Source organism: Astatotilapia calliptera, chromosome 4, assembly GCF_964374335.1.
Source record: "Astatotilapia calliptera chromosome 4, fAstCal68.1, whole genome shotgun sequence".
NCBI lineage: Eukaryota > Metazoa > Chordata > Actinopteri > Cichliformes > Cichlidae > Astatotilapia > Astatotilapia calliptera.
Genome location: NC_137425.1, coordinates 36,084,015 through 36,109,714, shown reverse-complemented (window position 1 = coordinate 36,109,714; position 25,700 = coordinate 36,084,015). Strand labels below are relative to the sequence as shown.

The 25,700-nt window shown below is 42.3% G+C and overlaps 2 protein-coding genes across 27 annotated transcripts in view; both read left to right on the top strand.

The window, feature by feature from the left end:
- The window catches only part of LOC113021481 (NACHT, LRR and PYD domains-containing protein 12-like), a 225,297-nt gene that overhangs the window by 185,478 nt on the left and 14,119 nt on the right, over positions 1 to 25,700 (top strand). The gene's annotated exons all lie outside the window — the stretch shown is intronic.
- On the top strand, positions 1,849 to 17,459 carry LOC145428438 (uncharacterized). 3 transcript variants are annotated; one of them, XM_080300623.1, is made up of 4 exons: positions 1,849 to 1,902; positions 6,383 to 6,518; positions 17,028 to 17,177; positions 17,284 to 17,459. In XM_080300623.1, the coding sequence occupies exons 2-4, from the start codon at positions 6,409 to 6,411 to the stop codon at positions 17,399 to 17,401; spliced, it is 378 nt and encodes a 125-aa protein (XP_080156749.1). In that variant the 5' UTR covers positions 1,849 to 1,902; positions 6,383 to 6,408; the 3' UTR covers positions 17,402 to 17,459. The 3 variants fall into 3 exon arrangements, with proteins under 3 accessions (XP_080156749.1, XP_080156748.1, XP_080156747.1); XM_080300622.1 differs by having other exon boundaries at positions 1,863 to 2,082; XM_080300621.1 differs by lacking the exons at positions 1,849 to 1,902; positions 6,383 to 6,518 and adding an exon at positions 12,355 to 16,915.

Here is a 25,700-nt window from a genome sequence, read left to right as displayed (position 1 = left end):
TACAAAAATGTATTTGACACTATACGTACATTACATTGCTACACAGTTTAGAAAATCATTTTGTTTATTGTTTTTAGGTGATAGTCTGCAGGACCCAGGAATACCTGCATATCTACCAGCTTGCAGTGTAGTTCCTGCACTCCACAGCCTCTTCTGTTCCATGCAAGTGGATTTTCTCCAGGGCAGGAGAAACTATTTCTAAGAAAAGAAACAGACTCAGCCAGCGCACAGTAACACTAATCCTCTTTTTAAATGTAAATAACAAAAGGGCTACCTGACATAGATCATGTTTTTACTTTGCAAGTTCTTGATTAGGGGTGGGTTTTGATTATCGCCTTTCTGATTACAATCCATGCTAAATTGAATAAAGTGATATTGATTCATTAAAATCCCGTGTCGATTTGTAAATTAACGTTATTATGCCTGAAACGCCAGCATCTCAGGTTAAACCTCACAACATGTCGTCAAACACCATGCAGCTAAAACAGTAACTGGGAGCAGGTTTACGGATTCTGCATACAAACGTGAACACAGAGCGCGGACCCGACGCGTCAGAGTCAGATTTTGGTGTGTCGGCGGGTCCGCGCTGTGTTTGCCTCTTTTTTTCTTCGCTGGCTTCTGCAGCTGCAGGTTTCATAACTCTCTGTTTACATCTCTAATTAAGTCTCACATGTGTCAGCTTTCTTTTAATAGATACGAAATTATGGATATATACTGTTAAATGATCAGAACTGTAATATTTCTGACTGAGGCAAAACTTTCCAGATTCCAATCAAATTGAATCGGATCCTGTATCAAATCAAAATGATTCTACAAATCAGTGATGATGCAGCCGTACTCAGCTTCCTAAGCATTTTCCCTTTCCAGTTCACAATCAATCCCACCCCTAGGTCAAAAATATGTATAGGACAATTGGCCTAATCTAATATTTTGTATGAACCTGTCCAGCTGTGATTAAATGACAAGTAGATGGAGGCAGGACTTCACAGCAGGGGCATACTCCATAATGTGCTGTGCGTTATCATATGTATATTATTTATATTGCTCACTTATTGTATTTACCAACATCAAGGAGTTATGAGCAAAGAAAGGCCACCATAGTGCATGTTTAAATAGGGAAAGTTTATTGATCAAAATGTATTACGCAGATACGCATTACATTTTTTTCAGCCCCCCAATCGAGAAAACAAAACCAATTACATGTTCAAAGCAACGGAACGGTGGCCCAATATCAGAGAGAACTCCACTCTTGAGTGAGCAGTGATAATTGAGCAGTCCGTTTTATTTTGCAGATTCAAGCTGCTCTTCAAAATTTTCACCACCAGATGTCACCGGAGAGGACTGTGTTGAAAAGCTTCGAGTAATGAACCGTTTTTCAATACAAGCTTCAGTGCTTCGGAAAGCTTCATTTGGCCATCACTAGGTGAGTGCAACCACATTTATCATCTACCACACCCATGAGACACACCCCACACCCGTGCACCAATACAGTGAGTCCATTTAAACCAACCCACTTAGTCAAAAAAGGAACAACTCATATGGCTCCTACAATAACTATTAGAAACTGGATTCACAATAATATTTCTAACAAACCATTTCTAACTGAGCAGCATTGTTTCCTTAGTCACACTGTTACTCTGAGAAATTTCAGAATGGACTGCTGGACCATAGTGACTAACCCTCAAACCCTCCTACCCACCTCGACATACAAACTCTGTGTGGCTTCACGTGTTCTGTTGATGTTTACATGATCGAAATGACTTGAACACAAACAAACAAACAAAGAGGAAGACCACACCGGAAGGAAAAAACTACAAGTCCCAGCATCCTCTGTGTTTAGGGCAGAGCAGTGAAAGTGAAAGCCTTCAGAGTAGCAGGAGGAGGAAGGTGGAGCTGAGGCCGGTCAGTGTTAACATGAATATGTTTCTTCTTATGACATAAAATAATTCCACGCTGTTCGTGTCTGTGGGTGAAATGTGAGGCCGGAGCGCTGGTTTCCTGTAAGTAGAGAGGAAGTGAGTTTAGCTGAGCCTCCGTTTAGTGTGAGAGAGCAGGAGGAGAGTGAGAGCTGTGCTGAGGCAGGTGAGTGTTAACACCGCTCTGACATTACTGTGTCTCTGTGGCGGGAGCAACAGGCTCCGTCAGTGGAGGCAAAAATAATCAGACTTTGGTTTTTCAAAGGAAACAACTTTATGTCGGAAGTTCCCGAACGCTCATTGGATAACGGTGTGTCAATCGCAAGTTATTAGCCAATGAGCGTGCGGATTCACAGAAAGACCCGCCTTTATCACGGGACTTTAAAAACAACAATGGCGACAGAAACTCTGTGAGTGGAGTTTAGGGTGACGTTATGAAACTGTGACGTTTGAGCCACTTCCTGTTCTCAGTCCCAGCGTCCTGATCACCGAGGTTTCTGTTGCTCTGATATCTGATATTGATTATATCGGTAAACAGGCTGTAGCATAAACATCAGGTCTGTTCTTCCTACCTCGCTTAACTACATCCAAGACCAAATCATCGCGCTAACTTTGAGCTCGCTATCCCGGTTCTCCGAACACACCTGTTGTTGACGATCAGTACAGCTGGATGAAGTCATGTGAGATCACTGGGTGTCGTAAAAGGGGCTACGCATCGATAGTAGAAACATTGATCGGCAACCCGCTGATTGGTCGGCGAAAATGTCGAAGGAGCGCGCTCGGTATTTTTCGGCAGCAGAGCAAGAACTCTTGAGTGAGGGATTTCAGGAGTTTCAGAGTTTAATTAAAACGCAAGGGAACACTGCAAAGGCTGCAAAAGCAAGGAGAGAGGGCTGGCAGGAAGTTGCTGACAAATCAAACTCGTAAGTAATTTAATAATAACAATAATAATAATAATAATAATAATAATAATAATAATAATAATAATAATAATAATGGATTTGATTTATATAGCGCTTTTCAAGGCACCCAAAGCGCTTTACAATAGCACTATTCATTCACTCTCACATTCACACACTGGTGGAGGCAGCTACAGTTGTAGCCACAGCTGCCCTGGGGCAGACTGACAGAAGCCAGGCTGCCATATCGCGCCATCGGCCCCTCTGGCCAACACCAGTAGGCGGTAGGGTAGATTTATCATATGACACTATATTATCCAATATTATATTACATTATATTATATTATAATATGTTATATTATATCCTCTTTCACATTAGAGCCACAACAGGACCCACGGGAACAGGTAAAAGTGAAATATAAGAATATTCTACAGAATGGTAATATTTATCACTTATATTGCTTTTAGTCTCTTGGAAAGAGACCCTGAAATAATCTGTTTGTTTGTTTATAACAGCAACCAAGAAAAGGGCAGAGCAAAAAAAGACAGGTGGTGGTCCTGCACCCCCTCGTCAACAAGTTGGTTAAGTGAATAATACCCTCACGGGAAAATCGATATCTCTCTATGAGCACACTGTCGCGCTGAGCTAAAGGATCCTGTCTATCCCGCAATATACGCTGAATTCTGAGGACTCTCCTTATCAATCTTGCACCTTCCACAATGGGTGGCTCGCGTATACGGACAGGACATGGCTGCGACAGGCTTCCCAAATCCACCTTCGCTTTTATAGCCGTGGTCTCTCATCTTGATTACACGAAGTAATTTACTATTACTACTCTGAAATATGAATTACATCTGTAATAATCACATACATGTAATAGAATGTTAATAGTACATTTCCCTTTTTTAGGAAATGACCTGTATGTATCTGTATGGAATCAATAACAGGATCAGGTGCTGCATTATCTTTAGTTACATTGATGTTATTTATTTATGGTGAAACAGTGGTGGAATATCGCTGTTGCTTTCGTATAAATGAAGCGGACATACCTGAGTGGCCGCGATCTAATCCTGTTTACATAAAGTAAACCTACTCGGGACCTGCTTACGGCTCTGTTGCTATGGCAGCAAGTCCCGGATGAGCTTCGGGGAACCGAACGATCCAAGATCACGCGAAATCGTCAGCAATCAAATCCAGCTAACTTACTTAGCGAGGTACGAAGAACGGACCCCGGGGCCCTATTTCAGGAAGCCGGTTTAGAAAACTCAGAGTGAAAAACGATACTCAGGGTTGAGTAACCCCGAACTGTCCAACTCGGAATATTCGGTTTCAGAAAGGCTGATAACAATTAGTTCAGTCAACGCGGAGTTGCTTTAACCCCAAATTAAGCGTGCGCACGAGGATACATAAAGCCCTGATTAGTGGAGCACAGATTAAGCGAGTCACCATGGAGACGGAGGGAAAGAAGGCGCGGTCAATGCATCTTACAGCGCTTGAGGCCGAAATTCTGATGGCAGCATATGCCGATAACATGCAAATTTTGCGGAAAAAAAGTAACACAGGCTCAGCTGCAAAAGAAAGAGAGCATGCACGGCAAAACATAGCCGACAGAGTCAATGCGTGAGTGTTAATTTAAACATTGATCGAGGGATTTCCACCCATTTAACACGTTATTTTATTTTATTTTATTTTATATTTCATACATTTTATTTTGTGATGTGATGTGAGCGCAGGTGCAACCCAACAGGCCCCAAACGTTCCTGGCAGCAAGTAAAAATGAAATATAAAAATATAGTCCAAACAGGTAAGGTGTAATTGTATTATGAGCCATAGTGCTTGGTCTGTTTGTCCCATGTAAATCAATTGCAGTTAGAGGCTACATTAATTTCCCCTCTGTAAGTACTTATTGAAATTATCTGAGCACATTACAAGTACATATTTGCTTACTCTGTATGCTCAAATGTGACCCGTTATAGCCAACAGAAAAAAAGCGGAGGCCCGAAAAACAGGTGGGGGTCCTCCACCACCACCACTCACAGAGGCTGAGCAGTTGGCTTCCACATTTGTGATAATGTTGGCAGCATCACATATGATCCACAGTGCAGAGAACACAAATTAGCATCCATTACTATGATGAAATAATTTGTTAGTTTGAAATGCTACAGGGAACTATGTACCTGTACATTAATGCTGTGGAAAGACTTCCTGTTCACATAGTCTCCTTCATTTACTGAAGGAGCAATGATTGGAATGTGAGTGCCATCTATACAGCCAATCACGCCTGGGAACCCTGAAAATAAATGTAAAATTTAAGTAGTAGTCCAAGTATCACCACATCATACATTAAGTTTTGGTCATCCTGATACCTGCAATTTTGTGGCATCCCTCTTTGATAAATCTTGTGGGTCTGTGACCGGGGAACACCACAAACGAGTACAGGAGACGTTTCAGTGCAACTGTAACATTCCTGACTGCCCGACAGACGGTAGCCTTGGAAACGTGCTCAGCGTCACCAATATTATACAGAAAGCTCCCGTTTGCAAAAAACCGAAGTGCAATACAAATAATATGTAATGAACTGAGAGCATGTCCGCGATGTGTCACATGAGCAATATTAGGCCTGAGGATGTTATTCAAATAAATTATAGATTGTGCTGAAAAACGGTAACGTTCACACAGGAAATCATCAGGAAATGATAAAATGTCCAAACGCGCTCTAATCACTCTCTCCCGGCGGAGAGCTCTGCGGAGAATTTGGGCTTCAACATCTACTGGCTCTTCAAGGAAGGAGCACGCCATGTCTGACACTTCCTACAGTCAGGTTTCTGACAAAGAGGCGGAGAACGTCAGGGTTAGTTGAAGTAAACCTGCTAGGGGGCAGGTTAGCTTCACGGAGTGTGTCGTCATAGTAACTCACTCAGAATTAATCTAAACTCGCTTTGTGAAACCGAAAACCCAGAGTTTTCGTTAACTCAGGGTATACTTACTCAGAGTTTGCACTAAACCGGCTTCTTGAAACAGGGCCCGGGTCTGTTCTGAAAACTGGCTTTATTTTTTCAAAGTAAGGGAATATCTGTGGTGTGATGCCGCAGGCTCATGGGCTAAGGACTTGGATTGACAAGTCAAGCGCAGATGATTGTGTTGTTTCTTATAAAGGCTTGTGTGTGTGTGTCTTCCTATGTGTGTCCTTGTGTCAGTGGAACTGAATCAGTGTGTTAGAGAAAGTGCTCCTCTGCTGTGCCGTCATCGTGTGGATGCTTCTTTTAAAGTTGGAACTCATGTTTTTATGATCTGCTTCATTTCATTGAACCTTTATTTCTAACCATGAAGTCCCTTTCAGGTTACAGCCTCCTGGTTAGGTTTAGGCTGTTATTGTGCTTCAGGCTGAAACATGAGGAGTAAGGAGTGGGGCTGGTTAGCCCTCATGACCCTCACCATAACACATACGTCACAGGACAGTGTTTACCACAGAAACTCCATGAAATGATCAATGAGAACTTTAGAAACCCGTCAGTGTGATGCTTCCAGTACAACAGCACCTCTGAGTGTGTGTGTTTGCCTCTCAGACTAACTCCACCCTGACATCAAGAAGATGGAGGAAGAGGATGAAGCAGGATCTGCAGCATCCAGCTGTGTGTCTGTGAGGAGTGACTGGTCCAATGATAAACCTCCAGACTTCAGTAATGAACCTGCAGCAACAATGTAAGAGAGCTGCTGACTCATTTATTCAGTGTAAATAATGATTTTTGATGCAATGGAGAAGAAAAATGACAAAAACAGTTTTAAAAATAAGGATTAAAATATTACAAACTATGTTTTTGAGTTTCCTGATGTAGTACAAAAATATATGAACATAACTGTATATAGGGCAGATATTTTACGGTTCTTTTAGGCAGCACCAAAAAACAAAAAGACTATTTTTAAGCTGTCTGAGGTAGTGAGTCAACATGTCACACTGGGTCAAAGGTCAGGGAGTAAAAGTGTGTTTTAAAGGAGGTTTAAAAGCAGCGAGTGAAGGAGCCTGTCGAGGTAAATCGTTCCATAACTGATCAAATTCAGTTGGTGGACCTCTGTGTGAAATCAAGCATCTGGTCCACAGAGAGGATAACCCTCACATGGGCTGTACAACATTATATAGTGAGACAAAAACAGAGATTATCGTAGCCATGGCTCTCTCGCATGGACGTGGCAGTCTTGCTGTCTGCTGCGAATCCTCCCCGTACCTCCGTGACCTCGTCTGGTATCTGCTCCCTCCTCTGTAAGAGACAGTAAAGGAAAACACGTCTCTGCCTAGTCTTGAAAATCTAATCTTATCATCCATTGTTCTTCTAGGGCCTCTTCTTCTTGTGGCCTCAGCTAACTGCTAATATTTAAATGGCTAACAATAACATGTGTGCCAGCCAGGTTAACATTTGTGATGAACTATGATTAATTAACTGATGTTGAAACTGGAGCTTTACTGACCTCTGAAATTCCTCCTAAAGTGTTATTCAGTGTTGTGACAGTCAGCTGCTTCAGCTGCTGCTGGGATGGGCTGTGGCAAAGAGAGCAGAGAAAATCAGAGTTTCTCTCTGAATTAAAAGCAAGGAAATAACAATATATTCTACATGGTGAAACTGATGGTTTCTGGTGTTTGGGTCTGTTTTTCTGTATTTATGCAGATAAAGTGTAAACTCAGATGAATTATACCATCAAATTTTAAAGGAAAATATCAGAATGAGCAAGTTGGGATTAGTATCTTGCCCAAGGATATTTGACACGCAGACTGGAGGAGCCTGGGATCGAACCATCAACCGTCCGATCAGTAGGTGACCAGGGGCCCGTTCTTCGTACGTCGCTTACTACATCCAAGATCAAATCATCGCGCTAACCGTGAGCTCGCTAATCCGGTTCCCCGAACACACCTGCTGTTGACGATTACTACAGCTGGACGCAGGAATGTGACATCACTGGGTGTCGTAAAAGGGGCTACGCATCGATAGTAGAAACATTGATCGGCAACCCGCTGATTGGTCGGCGAAAATGTCGAAGGGGCGTGCTCGGTATTTTCCGGCAGCAGAGCAAGAACTCATGAGTGAGGGATTTCAGGAGTTTCAGAGTTTAATTAAAACGCAAGAGAACACTGCAAAGGCTGCAAAAGCAAGGAGAGAGGGCTGGCAGAAAGTTGCTGACAAATCAAACTCGTAGGTAATTTAATAATAATAATAATAATGGATTGGATTTATATAGCGCTTTCCAAGGCACCCAAAGCGCTTTACGATACCACTATTCATTCACTCCCACATTCACACACTGGTGGAGGCAGCTACGGTTGTAGCCAGGCTGCCATATCGCGCCATCGGCCCCTCTGGCCAACACCAGTAGGCGGTAGGGTAGATCTATCATATGACACTATATTGTCCAATGTCATATGGCATTATATTATATTATAATATGTTATATTATATCCCCTTTCACATTAGAGCCACAACAGGACCCACAAGAACATGGGAACAAGTAAAAGTGGAATACAGGAGTATTCTACAGAATGGTAATATTTATCTCTTAGATTGCTTTGCGTCTCTTGGCAAGGTAATACTGGCCTGTAATACTCTGTTAGTTTGTTCATAACAGCAACCAAGAAAAGGGCAGAGGAAAAAAAGACAGGTGGTGGTCCTGCACCCCCTCGTCAACAAGTTGGTTAAGTAAATAATACCCTCACGGGAATATCGATATCTCTCTATGAGCACACTGTCGCGCTGAGCTAAAGGATCCTGTCTATCCCGCAATATACGCTGAATTCTGAGGACTCTCCTTATCAATCTTGCACCTTCCGCAATGGGTTGGTCGCGTATACGGACAGGACATGGCTGCGACAGGCTTCCCAAATCCACCTTCGCTTTTATAGCCGTGGTCTCTCATCTTGATTACACGAAGTAATTTACAATTACTACTCTGAAATATGAATTACATCTGTAATAATCACATACATGTAATAGAATGTTAATAGTACATTTCCCTTTTTTAGGAAATGACCTGTATGTATCTGTGTGACATCAATAAAAGGATCAAGTGCTGCATTATCTTTAGTTACATTGATGTTATTTATTTATGGTGAAACAGTGGTAAAATATCGCTATTGCTTTCGTATAAATGAAGCGGACATACCTGCGTGGCCGCGATCTAATCCTGTTTACATAAAGTAAACCTGCTCCCCAGCAGGTTTACGCTTACGGCTCTGTTGCTATGACAGCAAGTCCCGGATGAGCTTCGGGGAACCGACTGATCCAGGATCACGCGAAATCGTCAACAATCTAATCCGGCTAACCTACTTAGCGAGGTACGAAGAACGGGCCCCAGCTCTACCTCCTGAGCTACAGCCACCCTGATTCATCAGATTTGAGGTGTTACCTCCTTTGACAGTATCACAGTATCAGCTTGAAGCACTTGTTGCTGCTGAGTTTGCATCTTTTGCTGTGAAGTACAGCCAGACTTTTGACCGCTTCGCCTTGGGCATTTCTAATCTGTAGCTCTGCTCTAAAAGAACGTACGTACCTGGACCCGCCTACTATCCTCGGAAACGTAAAATGATTGGCTAGAATCCAAAGTGTATGACATCTCAGGAAAAAAAGCACTGAAATGTGCGCTGCTTTTTGGTCTGGTTACTACCGTTTATGTCAGAACTGGTGCCATAATGGCACCGGATACCGGTACCCATCCCCAGTTAGGAGGCAATGGTAGAGAAGGAAAGACAGGAGAGTGGAGGTGATGTATCTAAATGCATCTGAACAAAGCAGAAGTGCACACCAAACTCAACGGATAGTCAAATGTAGAATCACAGAACAGAACTGCAGGCTGAGTTTGGATGTTTGACTTTGTCTTTCACTCCTCTCTGTGGCTCACACACACAGTGACGTCAGACACATTCACACTCACTGTTTCATCTGCTTTGTGCACAAACTCATTACTTTCTTCCTTCAATGATCTACATACTACGTGCTGCCCACTGAATACTTTGCAATGTATTTCATCTCGTTCACACACAAAATAGGCACCAGTGAGAGCTCTGGCCTCCTTACATATTGGTGGAGAAACCAAACGCTCAATGCCCTCAGCGGCGGAGGAAAAACCTCCTTTCAGTGGAGAAACCATCCTTAACCCTCCTTGAAAACTGGCGAAGAAACCAGACCTCCTTATGTATGTGTGTGTATATGCATGTGCTTGAATGTGTGTGTGTATTTGTGTTTGGAGGTGCGTTTGTGTGACATCCTGCTCACCAAAAGGGTAATAAAAGCAGGAAGCTTATTAACCAAGAAAACAGAACCTTCAGATAGGATGTCCCCATAATAAAATGTGAACTATGATTCACATTGGGGATGTCCCCCACCAGCAGACTGGTTGCGGAGGAAACAATGGAATGTCTTTGATCCTGCTGCTTGAACTAAGACTTACAAATTTAAGTAACAATGACAACATTTAACAGTTTGACTCCAACAGCTGCCAGCTGGAATTGAAATGTAATTTAAATGAAGGATTGAAGGTTACTGGGTTTTTTGAATGTAGAGATCACATGAACGTATATGAATTGTATGATATGTCTCTTCTATTGTTCTATTATCGTACTCTGTTGTTGATTGTGATTGGTTTTATTTCTTTCTTCAGTGGTTGTAGTGTTTTAATATTTAGTCATTTTTTCCATTATTGTAATTGTGTATAAAGTTTAATTTGAATGAAAGTTACACTCAAATGCTTTCAGTGTTGCTGTGTTGAGTGTTTGCATGTTTAATGTTTGTATGGAAGACACAGAAAGACATGTGACTAAAGAAATCTGTGCTAGAGGGACATTTCAAAAAAATAGTAGAAAACAAAACCGATGATGAATTCTTTAGAGAATTTTCTAGAAATCTTTTTCTTTCTAAACAGAATTCAGAATATTGATGTTTGAGCTGGAAGCTGTTTCTACAGGATCCTGATGGACACTCAAAGGTTTTAGAAAATGTTCTCATCATTTGTTTACAGCACAATATCAACGTATGTAAATCAAAACAACAAAAATGCACAAGTGGTGTGTGAGAGTACAAATTCTAGAATCAGAACTGCTGATTTCATTACTCTTAACTTTTAAAGGCAGATTTTGTATCTGAGAGCAGGGACACTTGCTGTGTTCAGTGTGACTGTAAATTCAGGCTACCCTTGATTTAGTAGTTCGATGTTTTTAAACTGTTTCATTTATAAGGCTCATTAAAAGCCATTTGAGCAGAACATTTTTGTATTTATAACGAAAAGTTTTAGAATTATTTTTGTGGTCAAAAAAGGAGGAGAAACAAACGGAGGGTGTGTTGTTCAGGAAGTACAGACTGTAGCTCAGCAGGTAGAATTACTAACTGGAAGGTTGGAGGTTTGATCCCTGGCTGCTCCAGTCAGCCACGGTATCCTTGGGCAAGATATGGAACCCCGACTTGCTCTCCGATGCATCCATCATAGTGGCATTGTTAGAAAAAGAAGTGCTTGTGTGAATGAAGCACGCTGTATAAAATGCTTTGACTGCTCATATAGAAAAGCAGCTTATAAGAACTGGTTCATTTTCCAGATAATTCCACTATTAAGACAACAGACATTTGGGAGGCTTTCTCTGAGAGTAACACTGAAAGTCTTGCTGCTCCTCCACAAAATGAACTCTTCAGTTTAGATTTGATTAAAGACACAGCTCAGCTAAACACAACTCAAACTAATCTACACTATTTTTCTTTATTACGCAGCATTTTTTATAACTATTTCCAGATGTTTCTAAAGATGAAAACAGAATTAAACTCCAGCCTGATCCGTTTCTGAGGTTCCTGACTCTGAACGTCCCTCAAACGCCTCTCTGATCGTCTCCTTCCGTTGCTTTTACTTTGGCTTTCGTGAATGTTGTGGCGCAGTTGATCGTCTCCATGTTAAGGTAATGTTAGCAGTCGGTACTATTTTCCTGGCTAACATCAGCTGTGTGCAGCTTAGTTTCAGCATAAATCTGCTTCGTTTTATGTGAGATCAGAGTCTGGGAATGAGACAGAAACAGTTAGTTGATGATCAGCAGCTCAGAGTCGATGTTACTGTGGATCCACTGACTGATGACTGTAGGCAGCTTCTCCTGCCTCCATCAGTCTGTTATGGAAGCTCGTTTCCGCCACAAAAAAGGATCCATTCTCGAAATTTCGACTTGTAACTCGAAATTTTGAGAAAAGTAGCTCGAAATTTCGAGTTAGTTCTGCCAATCAGTAATCTACGTAGAATGCGCACTCAAAACCGGATCGCAACAAATCTGCACTTTCGAGAGTACGTTTGCTGATATTAACGCCATGTGATTCAGCTAATAACAGAAGGATTTCATCATCTCTGAAGCCACACGGAAAATTATCTGCAATTTGTGCATTTATGACTGGCTGTAATTCTGGTATCTTTAGCTGTAGCATTTGTAGCTGAGGGCTTCAGCTTCCGGGTAACAAGGAAATTACGTCATTCACGTAAATTACTGATTAACAGTTCGTTTTCTCAAAATTCCAAGTTAATAATCAAATCAAATCCATTTATTTATACTGCACTTTTCACAGGATAAAACCACAAAGTGCTTCACAGTAATATAAAACAGAAATACATAAAATAATCAAACACACAGCACAAATCTAATTAAAAGCTAATCTAAATAAATGAGTCTTAAGCTGCTTTTTAAAAGAATAAATACAGTCAAGTCAAAGTAAAGATGGAGGGAGAGCACTCCACAGCCTGGGGGCCACCGCTCTAAACATCTGTCTCCTCTGGTCTTAAAACGAGTTCGTGGGACTACCAACAGCCTTTGATGAGAAGATCTCAGGCTGCGAGAGGGAGCGTGGGGCTCTAAAAGATCAGAAATGTAAGCAGGGGCATCACAAGTCAAAGCTTTAAAAGTCAGTACCAAGATTTTAAAATGAATTCTGAAGTGTACTGGAAGCCAGTGTAATGAGCGTAACACTGGTGTAACGTGCTCTCTTTTTGGTGTCTTAGTTAAAAGCCTTGCAGCAGCATTCTGGACTAACTGGAGACGCTCAAGATTCCTTTTGCTCAAACACAGAAAAAGGCTGTTACAATAATCTAAGCGAGAAGAAATTAAAGCATGAATAACCTTTTCTAACTCAGACAGCAAAGTTCGCAGTTTGGAGATGTTTCTTAGCTGAAAAAGGCAGCTCCTAATTAACTGTGAGCGTGTTGTTGTAGGGACATGGCAGAACCAAAGATCACACCGAGGTACCTGAGGCTCAGCTGAACAGATGAGCCGAGAGAACCAAGATGCTGTTTGATTAGAGATATCTGGTTGTCGGGGGCAATAATTAATGTTTCTGACTTCTCAGAGTTCAACTGTAAGTAGTTGTCACCAAGCCTCTGTTCAATGGAAGCTAAACATTTAATTAAAGAGGACAGTTTATGGACTTCCATCGGCTTAAAAGAGCAATAGAGCTGAATATCATCAGCATAGAAGTGATAAGACACCTCAGGGTACTGCCTAATTATAAGTCCTAGAGGTAACATGCACAAAAGAAATAGAATAGGACCCAGAACTGAACCCTGCGGTACCCCACATGTCAGATCTTTAGAATGTGACATAAACCGATTCGCAAAAACACTAAAAGATATGTTGGAGAGGTGTGACTGAAACTACTTCAAAGCCAGACCAGACACACAGACTATGTCCCGGAGCCTGTTAATCAGGATGGTCAATGGTGTCAAAGGCAGACCAACAAAACCATGACTGAGGATGCTCCGGAGTCAGCTGACATCATAATGTCACTAGAGACTTTAAGTAATGCGGTTTCTGTTGAGTGACTTTTACGGAAACCTGACTGAAATTTGTCATAAATTTCATGTTTTTCTAAAAAAGTGGTAAGCTGATCTGCAACTACTTTTTCCAGAATTTTGATAATAATGGAAGCTTAGAGATAGGCCTATAATTCTTAAGCTGAGTTGGATCCAAACTGCTCTTTTTTAATATCTGCTCAACCACAGCATGCTTACAGAACGTAGGGACCACACCTGTTAAAAGAGAGGCATTGCATATCTCTACAATAGAGCGGCCAATGGCAGAGAGAGCATTTTTAAACAGCCCAGCAGGTAGAATGTCATTTGCACAAGTGGTAATTTTCATTTTATCCAGCAGGAGTGAAAGGTCATGTATGGTCATTGGGTTAAACACTGACAGTAAATGAGGGGGAGGTGGCCCAGAGACACAAACAGATGGTATTGAAGAGCCAATGCTCATACAGACATTATTAACTTTATCCAGAAAGAAATTCAGAAACTCATCACTCTCAGATATGGAGGTCACTGGTACTGGGTGGACCACGGGGGAAACAATAGAGTTTATGGAGTCAAACAGTACCTTGGAATTTCTCTTGCTTGATGATATTAACTGAGAAAAATATCCTGATCTGGCTGTTTTTATGGTTTCATGTAAGGAAACCCAAAGTTCCCTAAGGTGGAGCCTGTGAACTTCGAGTTTGGTTGATTTCCAAAGGCGTTCTACTTTCCTACAGATTCTTTTGACCTTCCTTATGTCATCATTTATCCATGGATAAGCTCTATTTGAGGCAGCAATCACAGATTTCATAGGTGACACTGAATTTAAAATCTCCAAGCAGTGATTATTAAAACACTGTGTAGCAACATCAGCATCAGTACAGCCATTGATCGCATGAGGGTCCAACAAATTAGAAAACTTCAAAGCAACATCCTGATTTATGAACCGCTTATGGAACATGAGATTAGAAGGTGGTGCGTACAGAGGGAAGACTAAAAGTAACACAGGAATGGTCACTCACTTGTACGTCTTTAACACAGACATTAGTTATGTCTAAGCCAAGAGAAAACACAAGGTCCAAGGTGTGGCCTTTAACATGGGTGGGTCCAGAGACATGCTGAATGAAACTAAAAGAGTCTGTAATGGATAAAAAGTCAGAGGCCATGCTACAGCTAAGATCATCCACGTGGAGGTTGAAATCCCCAATCATTAAGACTTTCTCCAGTTTAATAATGGAAGATAAAAAGTCCGTAAAATCTTTAATGAAAACACCAGCGAGGCCGGGAGGGCGGTAAATTAAAACACAATAAAATATATCTGAAGAACCAACCTTAAGAAGTTGTGACTCAAAGGAAGGGAAAAACTCAGAGTCCATAGTCCTGCAAGTGAAATTGTTTCGGTGAACAGCGACCAGACCACCACCACGACGGTCCAAACGCGGAGTCCCAATGAAGCGACAGCCGACCGGGCAGAGCTCATTAAGGTGGATGAATTCATTCTCCCGCTGCCAAGATTCTGTGAGAAACATGAAGTCCAGACTATTACTGCTAAAAAAGTCATTCAGTACAAATGATTTGTTGGCTATGGAACGAGCGTTCAGGAGAGCGATCTGAAGCGGAGGTGACAGGCTGACGTCATCAACAGCTGATTGACGGGGAATTGACAGCAGACACCTGGAAAGAGGACGTAGTCTCCCGGTACCTCTAGCTGTGGAACTGTGGTCTTGTAGAATGATAGGCCAAAGTGAAAACATCCCGCATCTCCAGACAAGACGCCGATCCAGGTAATCGTTCTGTTCGCCCGTGATGAAAAGCCGGCTAGGTGGTAACCGATCGGCCTTATCCGCGTCCTGGAGGGGAACCGGTACCAAATACCGGAGACGTTCTCTACCATGGAGCGGAAGAAATCCCCTCTGTCGGGCGCGTTTCCTTTTAGCCTGGACACCAGACCTACAGCCCCTTCTAGACGATCTCCTTAACCTTGTTCTTGCTCCTGGGTTATTATTTGGAGCTAAGAACAGGTACCGGTAGTCGGGAGAGGGAGGAGGGCAGACAAACGGCGGAGGGAAAGCCTGGTGGTAGCTCTGCCAGCTGTCAAAAGTTTTTTCCATACATATTTTGATACTCAACAATGTATGTGAACTGTAGATCCGAGTAGCAATTAGACCTTCATGATATATCACAGATGAGATGAGAAGATAAAAAATAATATACTGAAGCAGTCGGCAAAAACACGGAGCAGCAACAGCGGCCAAGCCGAACACAGGCGCCATGTTGCAATTCCTTCGAGTTACTGATGCTCGTAGGAATGGGCGTCAGTAACCCTTTTGACTGCTAATAAGTCGAAATTACGAGAAAATAACTCGAAATTTCGAGTTATGGATCCTTTTTTTAGTGATGGAAACGGTCTTCCAGTCTGTGGATGTTCATTACCTGCTGACAGTGAGACAGGGGTGGCCTAAGAGTTGCTTTTCAGAAGTTGCTGCCAACATTTCATCTATAAAATGCATTTCTCTGCTCGTTCGCTATGGTCTGCTGTCGGATTTGTATGCAGGTTATTTTCCTTTTTCAGTTTAACTGGTGATATTCATTCGTGTATTGTAGGTGAATGTGCTGATGCTAGATCATAAATTCCGCAGAGTTAGTAAACTGTCTGTTTTTGTTCAATAATTCCTGTTTCATGTTCAAACCATCAGACAGAAACTCTGCGTTTGTTTTTATGTTCTTCAGCCTGTTGTTCTTGAGGTAATCTGTGATGTGTTTAATGACCTCTGAGGGTCATTTGAAGAGAAACAGAACTTCATCTTTAGAGCATAAGTGGGTTTTTGCCCTCTGTATGCCCGCGGTCAGGCTCTGTTTATTGTAGTATAACACTCATAGGACACGGTGTCCTGCTGCACACACACTGCACACAATGACAGCTGCAGAGTTTGTGTCTGATGTATGAAGTATGAAACACTGTTGGGCTAAAATCTGGTCAGAATGAATCCAGGTGCAGGTGTGTCAGTTTAGGACCACTGGACTAACATCCAATTGAACACAATATAAAGTGTATTCTGTAGTAACATCCTGGTGTTGCAGCAACAGTCAAACTCAAAATCTCAATTTGAACAAAGTTGGTAAAATGCTTCAGAAATTAGTAAAATACTAAAAAGTGTCTTGATGCTCAATCATGCAGTAACTCCCCAAAAAGTTGATTCTGTTCATCTGGATGTTTTCAGCAGCATGGATCAGTGTGAGGACAGAGAGGAGGGAGTGCCTCCCTCTAAAAGCACTCTGTGTGGGGAACATGAGAGCCAGACCAAAGCTCAGAGTTGAGATGACCATCTCTAACTGTCCATGACTCTTCTCCATGTCACAGCTCAGCACTCACATCACTGCTCCATCATTATTCACACTCATACCTCTGTGTGTGTTGTTTTAAAGCCCAGAGCTGTGGGGCGTACCAGGCTCAGCTGGACATAACCCTGAAACTAATCCAGAATCTGGACCTGAACCCAGCTGTGTTTCCTTAAAGAGCAACATGTCGAAGGATATCCGTGTAAACTTTAACAAAAGACTGTTATGTGACAAAGAGTGAGTACATTATTTTTATGAGATTGTTCATCATGTCTTTAATTTAATATTTCCAGTTTTTCCTTTCTGTCTCATGAAGCTGTTACATTTATTGTTTTTCTTTTAGGATCAATAAGAGGCCAGAATCTCCTGGACCTGAACCCAGCTGTGTGTCTCTAAAGAGCAACGAGTCGAAGGATATTCCTGTAAACTTTAAAGGATGTTCTTCTGCTGCTGAGAGGTAATGTGTGTCTAGATGTTGTTCCTGACTCTGTATTTTTGAATAAATCCTCATGTTTAATATCAGCTCAGCTCTTTTTCACACACATTTCTTTTTTTTTTTTGGGCTCAGATGGTGTGATTTATTTATTTATTTTTCAATATATTTTTATTGATTTTATAATTGAGCAGTATACAACAATCACCTTCAAAATAACACAATAGAAGGTGGACGGCAAGTCAACAAGGTGGTAATACAGCATACATGAATGTTAAGACAGAGTATATTTCACTTAAGTTTATCCATCAGGCTAATGACTGGTTGCCAAATCTTATAAAACACTCTCTCGGTTAGACAAGGTAAACCTGATTTTCTCCAGATGGAGTACATTTCCAAATTCTCTCAACCACATTTCGAAGGTAGGAGGTTTATCAGACTTCCAGCTTTCTAGCCACAAGTGTAGTCATTGACACAACCTGCGTCTCTGTCTTGTCCCTTGCCCATCCCGGTTCAGACACCCCGAACAATGCTGCAAAGGGGAACATGGGACGTTCCTGCCAATGGCTTTGGTCAGAAAATCAAACAAATGATTCCAAAAAAGCTGTAGTTTTTGGCATTGAAAGAAAAGGTGAGATAAAGTTCCTCGACCACTTGAACACTTAACACAGAGGGCTGAAACGTTCTTATATATTTTTTCCACTTTAGTGGGAGAAAAATGCAACCTATACACAACCTTAAATTGGATCAGACTATGTCTAGCATTTATAGAACTACAATATATATTCTTAATGCACTCTTGCCAGAGATCATCAGTAACATCCACCCCCAGTTCTTCCTGCCACTGCTCCCTAAAAGTATCAGATGAAGGACTGTATATATCCAGTAAGGCCCTGAAAAAGCGAGACACAGCACCTCTAGTGTAGGGCTCAAATGACACGAAGCTGTCAAGCACTGAGTTTCGAGGAATCAAATTGTATTGTGGAATAGATGGTTTGATGAGATCCCATGAGATCCCTCTTCCCTGCCATGTCACAAACGTGATGTCCTCCAGCCCAGGCCTGAAGGCATGATTGTTACATATTGGAGCATCCACATACATTTTAGGAGCCTTTACTGTGCCCAATAGTTGGTTCCAGACCTTAATTGAATTTTGAATCACAGGATTTCTGCCATATAGTGTATTCTTCACTTTTATCGGGCTATTAAGCAGGGCTGGAAGACAAGTTTGTCTACAAGACAGGTGTTCCATCATCAACCATGAAGGTTGTCCTTCCAAATCAGCACCTGGAGTGCACCTTCGCCAAAATGAAAAAATATTTAAGTGTGCTGCCATATAATATAATCTAAAATTTGGGAGTCCAAGGCCACCACAAGTCTTATGTTTAACAAGATGTTTTTTGGAAATTCTAGGAACCTTACCCGAGCACACAAAGGAGGATACAATAGATTCCAGCTTTTTAAAATATGACTGGGGAATGCACACTGGGATTGACTGAAAGATGTACAAAAATCTGGGCAAAACTACCATTTTGATGGCATTAATCCGCCCCACCATGGAAATTGGCAATGTGATCCAAAACTCAATATTCTTCTCCAATTGATTAACTTTTCTATCCCAATTTTGCTTTAAAGTTGTGACACCTTACGTGTGACTGTGATACCGAGACATTCAATCTTATCTAGCGTTATTCTAAATGGAGTATTATGCAGATAAGCCATGTCCACCCCATCCGACAGAGGCATAAGTTCACTTTTCGTCCAATTTATCTTATACCCTGAGAGAGAGCCAAATTCGTTAATAAGCTGCAATAGTGGACTGATCGAGGTCTTTTGATATGAATAAGACTACATCATCAACATAAGCAGAGAACTTATGAGGAACACCCTGATGTATAATCAGTAGTATATCAGAACTTAGCCGTATACGAGCTGCTAAAGGTTCTAGGGCCAGGGCAAAAATAAAAGGAGAAATGGGATCTCCCTGTCGCGTGCCCCTGTGCAATCGAAAATGGTCCGATACATCATTATTAGTCCTTACCGAGGCCATAGGTCCTTTGCACAAAATTCTAATCCAATTGATAAAAGAATCACCAAATCCAAATTTGGATAATACAGTAAACATATACGGCCACTCGACCTGATCAAAAGCTTTTTCAGCATCCAAAGCTATTACCACAGAATCATCTGAACACCTAGCAGGACTATATATGAGATTAAATAATCTACGCAAATTAAAATAAATGTAGCGGTTAGGGATAAACCCTGTTTGATCCGGATGGATAAGTTTAGCAATATGATCTTTAAGGCGGTTTGATAACACTTTTGTTAATATCTTGGTCTCAACAGAAAGGAGAGATATAGGCCGATAGGACGAGACAGACATAGGATCGCGATCTTTTTTAAGAATCAATGAAATTACACCATGATATAATGAACTTCGCAAAGAGCCAGACAATTTTGAATAGTTAAACATACGCAAAATCAGAGGGGCTAGCAATGAGGAGTAAGCTTTATAAAACTCTGCTCCAAAACCATCTGGCCCAGGGGCCTTATTATTTGACATCTGTTGAATAGCTGTCTTAATCTCATCTAATGTGAAGTCCGCCTCCAAATCTGCAACTGCCTCATCGTCTAATTTTGGGAGATCACACTTTTCCAGAAAGTCCTCAATTAATGACTGACTCGCAGAACTCTTAGAGCTATAAAGATCATGATAAAAATCTTCAAAACACTTGTTTATTTCTTGGGGGTTTCTAGTGGTCCGCCCATGTTTGTTGTTGATTGATAGTATCGTTTGTGATGCTTGTGTTTTTCTAAGTAATCTTGTAAGTAACCTATGAGGCTTATCACCCAATTCAAAAAATGTTTTGAAAAAACTCAGGGCAATCAAAGTTAGGACCGTATACGTTTACAAAAGTGACGGGTAAGGAGTTCAAGAGACCTGTAAGAATTAGGTACCTTCCCCCTGGACCCACAGTAACTGTGCTTTGACAGAAAGGAATATTCTTCCTGGACAAAATTGCAACCCCTCTTGCTTTAGCTCCAAAATTAGCATTGTATGCCTGACCCAACCAATTAGCACGGAGCACAGATTGAACTTTGCGCTTAGCATGCGTCTCCTGTAAAAAAATTATGTCAGGTTGCAATAGTTAAAGGTGTGCAAGAACTTTAGCCCTTTTTACAGGATTACCCAGGCCTTTCACATTCCAACTGACCAACCTCAGTGTAGTCTTATTGAATGTGTTTAACATAAATGTTACTTATCCTAATTTGACTAGCTAACCAGTAGTTATACACTCTGTACCACCATAGAACAAAAACATCCAAACATAAAACACTAAGAACAGTCCCACCAAAAATGAGGGGCCTCCCCAATTGAAGCCCTTCTCCACCCAACATATCCAATAGGAACATAGTAGTAGCTACAATCCTACCCCTTACCCATCCCGCAACCCCACACCAGCAAAGGGAGATTTATAAGACACTTTATAAAAGAAAAAGAGAAAATTCAGATAAATGAAAAACAAAAGCCGTATAAACCATATATGTGTGAGCTTTACTAGGCTCCCATACAGCAAATCAAAGAGTAAACAAAGACCCTGAGGGCTTATACTGTCCATATTGTAGGAAGTAATAACAGCAATAATACTGACCTAAGCTGTATGAGCCCACATCAACACGCCCATAAGAACAGCAAAAATAAGGCTTATGCAGAAAAAACATATACCTGAGGAAGTAAACCGTTGTGTTAAAAAGCCCTACTCATTTGTACCCACGGCCAGTTTCTGGTCCAGGAATCTTTTGGCTGCCTCCGGCTTATCAAAAGTCTGTGTGACCCCGTCCAGCGTCACCCGAAATCGAGCCGGATGACTAAAGCCGTAGCGTAGATTGGCCGCCCTGCACCGTTTGCGGATTTCTTCAAACTTCTTGCGCCGTGCCAGCACCTCCGCGGTCAGATCCGGAAAGATGAAAACTTTCGCCCCGTCGTACTGCAGCGCAGCTTTTTGTGCTGCCAGCCTCAGGATACGCTCGCGGGTTTGATAGTAGTGCAGCCTTACAATTAAAGGACGAGGCTGGTCCCCGTCAGCTGGCTTGGGGCCCAGGGCACGGTGTGCTCTATCCACCACAACCCTGCCCGTGAAGTTCTCACTCCCCAGGAGCTTAGGAATTAGCTCAGAAGCAAAGTCCAGTGGGTTTCCTTTCTCTGTCCCCTCCGCAACTCCAAGGATCCTGATATTCTGTCGTCTTGACCGCGACTAGAGGTCATCCAATTTTTTGTGATGTAAATCGTATCCTTTCTGGAGTGAGTCGCAGAGCGCCTCTAAAACGGCAATCCTCTCGTCATGCCCATTTACAGCTTCCTCAATATCATGTATCCTCCCAGTTAACGTGGAAAGAGTGGTCTCCACAGCGTTCATCGTGGTTGAAATAGCAGTTAATTTGCTATCAACCGAAGTCTCCAATCTAGCAATTGCACTCATTATGTCGGCCGACGTCGGGTTAGCTACTTGGGAAGTCACGGGGCTAATTGCACTTGGCTCCTCAGCTAGCACGTGCTCGTTAGCCACACTCGCTGGCTCACCTTCATCTTCTCCAATTTTCTCAGTCTTTTCACGGGCTTTTGAAGCTTTAGGTTTCGTCATTGTTATAAAATATATACAAACGTCAGGAATCAACAGAAAGGTGTCATAAAAAAGGAGGTTATGAGTAAAAAATTATAGGCTGGTGCGGAGCTCTTCCAAGAAACGTTGTGTTTGCTGGATGGAGGAGGACAAATAGTTTTTCCCTTCAGTGACACTTCAGCAGCTGGGGAGATGTTTGTCTTTATGAAGGTTTATGGATTATTGTTCTTACTTTGGTTAATTTTCCATCTAACATTTAAAGTAAATTTCCAGGTGAATAAAAGATCTGCAGCTGCAGCCTCTGTGATGTTTCACAGTCTGAAAGTAACAAATTCAACCAGAGTTCAAACAAAGGCTTAATATACGTGTGTATTTGATATAATGCCAACAAGTACAAATAGGTGTTCTTACAGGTCTTAATCATAGAGCTCTGATAAGTCTGGTGACTTTCACAGTCAGCAGTTTTGCTGCCTTTTATTTTATATTGGCCTTTTTAAAGCCCTTCAAATGCTCCCACATTCATACAGAGCTTTTAATAGCAAACTCCTTTACTGTCCGTCTCCTCTCACACACGATCACACGACTGATTTGTCTGCAGCAGCTGTGTTACTGCTAGTATTTTATTATGTGTGTAATCTCCTCATATTGTTCCTGTGGTTTAGTTTGACTTCCTCCTGCAAACTCAGCTGCTCTGTTGCTGATACACGTCTCCATGAATATGATTGATCAGATGCTGCCAACACCACGTGTTTCATGTGAACGCTCAGCTGAAACCCTGGGTTGACTTATCGAGTTAATAACAAGCTTCACGTGACTGTGAATGCTAAAGTGAATCCAGATAAAGGGAAGAGACCCTGCTAATGTTGGACTCACTTCTTAGTGTAGATCCCAGGAGGAAGTTCAACATAGCCAGCCATTCTTTGTGCTACCTCGACCAAACCTGAGACCACAGTGCAGAATAATGATTATCATCTGTCTCTGTCAAGGACATTTAAAATCCACAAATAACAAAAATAATTATATTTGATCATTAAAAATCTCTTTTCACTTAAAAAAGCATGAGCACACTGGTGGATTATAAAAACATGAAAACTTGTTAACAGTAAAGTTAATTTAGGCGTAAACAAAGAGGCAAACATACTTAAGTAGAAGGACTGATGTTGGTGTTAAAATACCCTCTTATATCTGAAATGCTGATTGAACTTTCTCCAAAAGTTAATTCTGTTCATCTGGAAAATTCTCATGACCATTGATCAACAATCACTGATCAATGGCCATGAGTCCCATTCACAGAGAGTTGGGGAATGGCTGCAATCACAGCATTGTAAGATGGTGACAGATGTACCCTTAGGCCCCCTCCTCTATTCAGAGATGGTCTTTCCCTTTTCACGTAAATGGCCTCCTTGACTCCGCCCTCAAACCAGCGTTCCTCCCTGTCCAGGATGTTACATCCTCATCATTGAAAGAGTGTCCACTGGCCTGTAGGTGTAAACAGACTGCAGAGTCCTGGCCTGACGAGGTGGCTCTTCTGTGTTGTAGCCAGAGGTTGTTTGGTTTCCCTGATGTATAAATCCTGACAATCCTCCTGCACTTAACAGCGTACACTATGTTACTCTGTTTGTGTCGGGGACCCGATTTGTGGGGTGGACCAGTTTTTGGGGCAGGGTGTTTTGGGTTTAAAAGACACAGAGACCCGGTGTTAGAGCTGCACGATTAATCGTTAGAAAATCACGATCTCAATTCATACTTATGTGCGATCTCATTTCCAAATGACAACAATTTTTAAAAAAAAAAGAAAAAAAAGATGATGATTGTACCACATTTTGATCCGGGACGTACTCTGCATGAAAACAAGCGCTCACTCTTCCTGCTCAACAAATGACAAGGGCGGAGCCTTATACCACGTGATACAGAAGCTGTGCCGTGTGACGCTAAAATTAGCAGGAAAAAACAACGGAGAGCACGTCAGGGATGACGAGAAAGTGACTGGAGAAAATCTGTCCCGGTCAACCACCCAAACATCAATAACAGGAACCTTATACAGCGCTTCCCTATACCCGTCGAACTCCCGCAGACACAAAGAAATTACGGAGGCTATCACTTATCACCTGACCAAAGATATGGCTCCATCAACACTGTGCAAAACGAGGGATTTAGGAAAACGATCAACACCCTAGACAAACGCTACACAGTGCCGTCCCGCAACTATTTTTCTATTGTTGCACTACCTGCTCTATACACGCAGCGTCGAGCAACGGTGGAGACGGAATTTCAAGCAGTACAACATTTTGCAGCAACGACAAAACGTGAGACATTTGTTGTTTTATGTTTATTTATTGTTTTTATGTTCAGTCTCAACTGTTACGAAGTTGATGTGCAGTTAATAAGTGCAATAAATATTTATACTGGAAAAGAAAATCGTGAGAAAATCGTGATCTCAATTCTAAGCCAAAAAATCGTGATTCTCATTTTATGCAAAATCGTGCAGCCCTACCTGGTGTTTAGAAAAAATCTCAACTGCTCCGATACTCCTGACACGGGATCACTACAGGTTTTCTCTTGGGCAGCGGTTGTCCTTCTCTCCTGGATCGGCTGGAGCTTTCTTTAGGAGCCTTTCCAGCTTTGACAAAAGTCCAGCTGGGATAACCACATTTATGCTACGTCCAGATGAACAGAATCAACTTTTGGAGATTTACTTTCCTGGATGATTGAGAAAGCATCAAGACGTTCCTCCTAAAGTGTTATTCAGTGTTGTGACAGTCAGCTGCTTCAGCTGCTGCTGGGATGGGCCGTGGCAAAGAGAACAGAGAAAATCAAAATCAGAGGCCATGGTTCTCAGCCGGAAAAGGGTGGAGTGCCCACTCCGGGTCGGGGATGAGTTCCTGCCCCAAGTGGAGGAGTTCAAGTATCTCGGGGTCTTGTTCGCGAGTGATGGGAGAAGGGAGCTGGAGATCGACAGACGGATTGGGGCTGCGGCTGCAGTAATGCGGACACTGCACCGGTCAGTCGTGGTGAAGAGGGAGCTGAGTGTAAAAGCGAAGCTCTCAATTTACCGGTCGATCTACGTCCCTACCCTCACCTATGGCCACGAGCTGTGGGTAGTGACCGAAAGAACGAGATCGCGGATACAAGCGGCGGAAATGAGCTTCCTCCGAAGGGTGGCTGGCCTCTCCCTTAGAGATAGGGTGAGAAGTTCGGCCATCCGGGAGGGGCTTAGAGTAGAGCAGCTGCTGCTCCACATCGAAAGGAGCCAGCTGAGGTGGTTCGGGCATCTGGCAAGGATGCCCCCTGGGCGCCTCCTGGGCGAGGTGTTCCAGGCATGTCCCACCGGGAGGAGGCCCCGGGGCAGACCCAGGACACGCTGGAGAGATTATATCTCTCGGCTGGCCTGGGAACGCCTTGGTATTCCCCCGGACAAGCTGGAGGAGGTGGCTGGGGAGAGGGAGGTCTGGACCTCTTTGCTTAGGCTGCTACCCCCGCGACCCGACCTCGGATAAGCGGATGAAGATGGATGGATGGATGGAGTTTTTCTCTGAATTAAAAGCAAGGAAACAGCAATATATTCTACATGGTGAAACTGATGGTTTCTGGTGTTTGGGTCTGTTTTTCTGTATTTATGCAGATAAAGTGTAAACACAGATGAATTATACCATCAAATGTTAAAGGAAAATATCAGGATGAGTGTCTGTGAGCTGAGAAGGA

Excerpts from the sequence above, each read along its gene's own strand:
- LOC145428438 (XM_080300621.1), top strand. The coding sequence starts at position 16,764 with ATGCTCAATCATGCAGTAACTCCCCAAAAAGTTGATTCTGTTCATCTG. Across the intron at positions 16,916-17,027 it reads AGCCAGACCAAAGCTCAGAG|CCCAGAGCTGTGGGGCGTAC; the intron begins TTGAGATGACCA and ends GTTGTTTTAAAG. Across the intron at positions 17,178-17,283 it reads AGACTGTTATGTGACAAAGA|GATCAATAAGAGGCCAGAAT; the intron begins GTGAGTACATTA and ends TTTTTCTTTTAG.